The 4,052-nt window shown below is 54.1% G+C and overlaps 1 protein-coding gene across 1 annotated transcript; it reads left to right on the forward strand.

Moving 5' to 3' along the window:
- The first annotated feature begins 588 nt into the window (after positions 1–588).
- LOC115795580 (piggyBac transposable element-derived protein 4-like) lies at positions 589–2,402 on the forward strand. Its single transcript, XM_030751553.1, has 2 exons — positions 589–1,189; positions 1,387–2,402. The coding sequence occupies exons 1-2, from the start codon at positions 589–591 to the stop codon at positions 2,400–2,402; spliced, it is 1,617 nt and encodes a 538-aa protein (XP_030607413.1).
- The last annotated feature ends 1,650 nt before the right edge of the window (positions 2,403–4,052 follow it).

The following is a 4,052-nucleotide window of genomic DNA, read 5'->3' on the forward strand; positions in this document are numbered from 1 at the left end:
CCGCAGTCTACCGGCGAGGACCGGGCTGGGGACGGAGGGTACTGCGAAGAGGGAGATTACGATACCGAAGAAGAAGAAGAAGAAGAAGAAGAAGAAGAAGAAGAAGAAGAAGAAGGGGTAGAGGGTGCCAGAGGGCAGGATGAGGAGAGATATCGCGACGCGAAGGGAGTTTGCGACGCGGAGGATGAGGAGGGAGATTACGATACAGAAGAAGAAGAAGAAGAAGAAGAGGGTGCCAGAGGGCAGGATGGGGAGAGATATCGCGACACGAAGGGAGTTTGCGACGCGGAGGATGAGGATGATGACGAGGGAGATTACGATACAGAAGAAGAAGAAGAAGAAGAAGAAGAAGAAGAAGAGGCAGAGGGTACCAGAGGTCAGAATGAGGAGAGATATCGCGACACGAAGGGAGTTTGCGATGCGGAGGATGAGGATGATGACGAGGGAGATTACGATACAGAAGAAGAAGAAGAAGAAGAAGAAGAAGAAGAAGAAGAAGAGGTAGAGGGTGCCAGAGGGAAGGATGAGGAGAGATATCGCGACACGGAGGAGGAGGAGGAGGAGGAGGAGGAAGAGGAGGAGGAATTGATGGAGTCGAATCGAGGGACGGTTACGTGGAGATCGACTCCGTTCTCCTCCGATCGCCGGCATCGTTCCTCGCGACGGCAGCTGTGCGTCTCGTCATCTTCGTCGAACCCGGGTCCCACGGAGCGCGCCCGCGACGCCGTGTCGCAAAACTCAACGGCTTCGGCGTTCCTGGCGTACTTTGAACCCCAGCTCGAGGACCGGGTGATCGCGATGACGAACCTGGAGGCCGGCAGGAGGGCCGGGGTGGGGAGGGGGATCGACGGCTGGCGACCCATGGGTCGAGCCGAGTTTCGCGCGTACGTGGGACTGCTGATCCTCGCCGGCGTGTACAGGTCGAGGGGCAAGGTGTGCGAGAGCCTGTGGCACGCGGAGACCGGTCGCTCGATATTTCGCGCGACCATGCCCCTCAAGACGTTCCGCGCGTACTCCGCGGCCCTGCGATTTGACGATCGCGACACCAGAGAGGCCAGGCGCCTGGCCGCCGGGCACGACACGCTGGCGCCCATCAGGGAAGTGTGGGACGCGTGGTGTGAGAGGCTGCCTCTCCTGTACGAGCCCGGACCCGAGGTCACGGTGGACGAGAGGCTGGTTCCCTTCAAAGGTGCGTGCCTGTGTGTGTGTGTGTGTGTGTGTGTGTGTGTGTGTGTGTGTGTGTGTGCGTGTGTGTGCGTGTGTGCGTGTGCGGTGTGCAAGGTTTTACGCGTAATGAAGCACTACCCAAAAAAAAAAGGAGGAAAAAAAAAGAAGAAAAACAAAAACTCCTATTCTACACCCCACCCCCACCCCCCCTCACCCCAGGTCGATGTCCCTTCAGGCAATACATGCCCAGCAAGCCGGCCAGGTACGGGATCAAGCTGTGGGTGGTGTGCGACGCCAAGTCCAGCTACGCGTGGAAGATGCTGGCGTACACCGGGAAACGCGACGAGCGAGGTCCTCCCGAGAAAAACCTGGCGTCCAGAGTGGTGCTCGAGCTGACCGAGGGACTGGGACCGGGCCGCAACGTCACCTTCGACAACTTCTTCACGTCGTACGAGCTGGTCAGGAGGCTGTTCGTCCAAAGGGGCCTCACCTCGCTGGGGACCTTGCGCGCGAACAGGGCCGAGATCCCCAGGCGACTGCTCGAAGTCGAGGGCAGACCGGTGCCGTCGTCGCGATTCGCGTTCTCGTCGACCGCGGAGCCTCCCGACGCAGCCGTGGTCTCCTACCTGGCCAAGCGCAACAAGAACGTGCTGATCCTCACCACGCACGAGCAGCACGTGCGCGCCCCGGGGCTGAGCGGGCGGGCGGACGGGAAGCCCCTGGCGGTGCTCCACTACAATCGCACCAAGGGAGGCGTGGACAACCTGGACAAGGTGTTGGGCATGTACAGTTGCAGGAGAAGGACGACTCGCTGGCCCCTGGCCCTCTTTCACAACATGGTGGACGTGTCCGCGTACAACGCCTTCGTGCTGTGGAGGGAGCTGAATCCCGCCTGGATGCCGGGCAAGCGCAACAAACGCAGGCTGTTCCTGGAACGGCTGGGCAAAGAGCTGGCGGCCGACACAGCCGCCGCGAGAGAGGGGACGAAGGAGAGGGCGAGGGGTAACGGCGGCAACGGCGACGGCAAAAGCGACAACGCGACAGGGTCATCGTGCGACGGCAGGCGCGGCGGCGAGTCCGAGGCGTCATCCGAGGCGAGGAGGAAGAGGTGTCGCGTGTGCCCCAGGAGCAGGGACACCAAGACCAAGACTCTGTGTCGCGGCTGTCGCGTGCACGTGTGCGGCAAGTGCGCCGTGGTCTACTGTCCAAACTGCGCCTCGGCCCCGTGTCAGTGATAAACGTGCGCGCGCACGCACGCACGCACGCACGCACACACACACACACACACACACACACACACAGTGCGCCACTGCCCAATACGCCTCGGCCCCGTGTTAGTGATAAACACACAGACACGCACACACACTCACACACGCACACACACACACTTGGCCAGTGCGCCACTGCCCAATACGCCTCGGCCCCGTGTTAGTGATAAACACACACACACACACACACACTCACACACGCACACACACACACTTGGCCAGTGCGCCACTGCCCAATACGCCTCGGCCCCGTGTTAGTGATAAACACGCACGCACACACACACACACACACACACACACACACACACACACACACACACACACACACACACACACAGGGTCTAAGCAGCACTATGGAGATTCACTCTGTCAGGGGGTCAGTTCTACCCCACCTGAGACCAACGTATGTATCACGCGTTTGCGAGTCCCCATTGCAGAGGGGGTCCTTCGTGCCCCGGACACATTCTCGTGAATTCAAACGCAGTGGGAGCACAAGGGTTAACAGAGGATAGCAAGACTTCAGAGCAAAAGGCCTGAAAGGAAAACTGTCATTTAAAGTATGAAAATATCTTTATTTGCTGCAAGGTATGCAGAGCTCACCCATCTGTCTATACAGTTTTCATGTCTTTTGTTTCCATTCACTTGCTTCTACCACTAGATGTCCCTCTTTCTTCATTTGAGGTGCAGACTGACTGAGATGAGACACTGATTTTAGTGGAGGCTTTCCAAGTCACATGCTATTAATGTACTCTGTAAGATCCTGTTTAATGCATCCTGATAGCTGACAGACAATTTAGATTATATGATTATTCTCTAATTGGCTGTTCTTCATGGGTGTTAGCAAAGGTTGATGGTGATGAGGATGGCACACAGTGGTGGTTCAATCAAGCAAAACCCTTTTCCGCATTATCTTAGCTACCTTGGATTTATATAATCAAACAATCATCTATACCATTGGTTCACCTCAGATCAAAATTAACTATTAAGATGGTTTTCTGTAAAATTTGGTTCAGACATTCACAGATACCAGATGAGACAGCCAAATGAGGTTGGTGAGTGTGGTCTTGGGGGAAATGTCTTCACCCCCGCCTTAAAATTTGGAGCTCACACATGTCTCCCACTGAGGAGGAAATGTGATGACTTCACTCAAAATGATCACCTGACTTCTCATCTAACCTCTTCCTGTCAAATCTTCAGTTTGTCCATTTGACTGTTTCTTTAGTTCACAATTAAATACCTCCCAAGTTATTGTCAGCTTTGCAGCCAGATGGAGAAACAGCATCATCATTACACTGATTTATTTATTCATTTTGTTTGCAGTGTTTTCTGTTTAGTTTGCATTCATTTATTTTTTTAAGGCTTCATACTGTAATTCTTTCAGAAAGAGTCCAGTCCACAGCAGATGGACACAAGTCCCATATTTAGCACAATAGAATGTAAATTGGCAGCGCTTCAGCTCTGAAGACAGAAATTCTGATAAATCTTTAAAAAAAAAAATCCCAACACACTATGACCTTATGTGCTTGTGCATCACATAAGAACAGATAGGGTTGGGAGTTTTTTTTTTCTTTTTTTTTCCTTCTCTCACTTTCTTTTTTTGCCAGCAAGGTTTTAGCA

This window comes from Archocentrus centrarchus, chromosome 17 (genome assembly GCF_007364275.1).
Source record: "Archocentrus centrarchus isolate MPI-CPG fArcCen1 chromosome 17, fArcCen1, whole genome shotgun sequence".
NCBI classification, from domain to species: Eukaryota; Metazoa; Chordata; class Actinopteri; order Cichliformes; family Cichlidae; genus Archocentrus; species Archocentrus centrarchus.

What these genes read in the sequence shown, in the direction of transcription:
- LOC115795580 (XM_030751553.1), top strand. Translation starts at nt 589, where the DNA reads ATGGAGTCGAATCGAGGGACGGTTACGTGGAGATCGACTCCGTTCTCC. An exon ending in GAGGCTGGTTCCCTTCAAAG is followed by an intron (nt 1,190 to 1,386) that starts GTGCGTGCCTGT and finishes CCCTCACCCCAG; the next exon opens with GTCGATGTCCCTTCAGGCAA.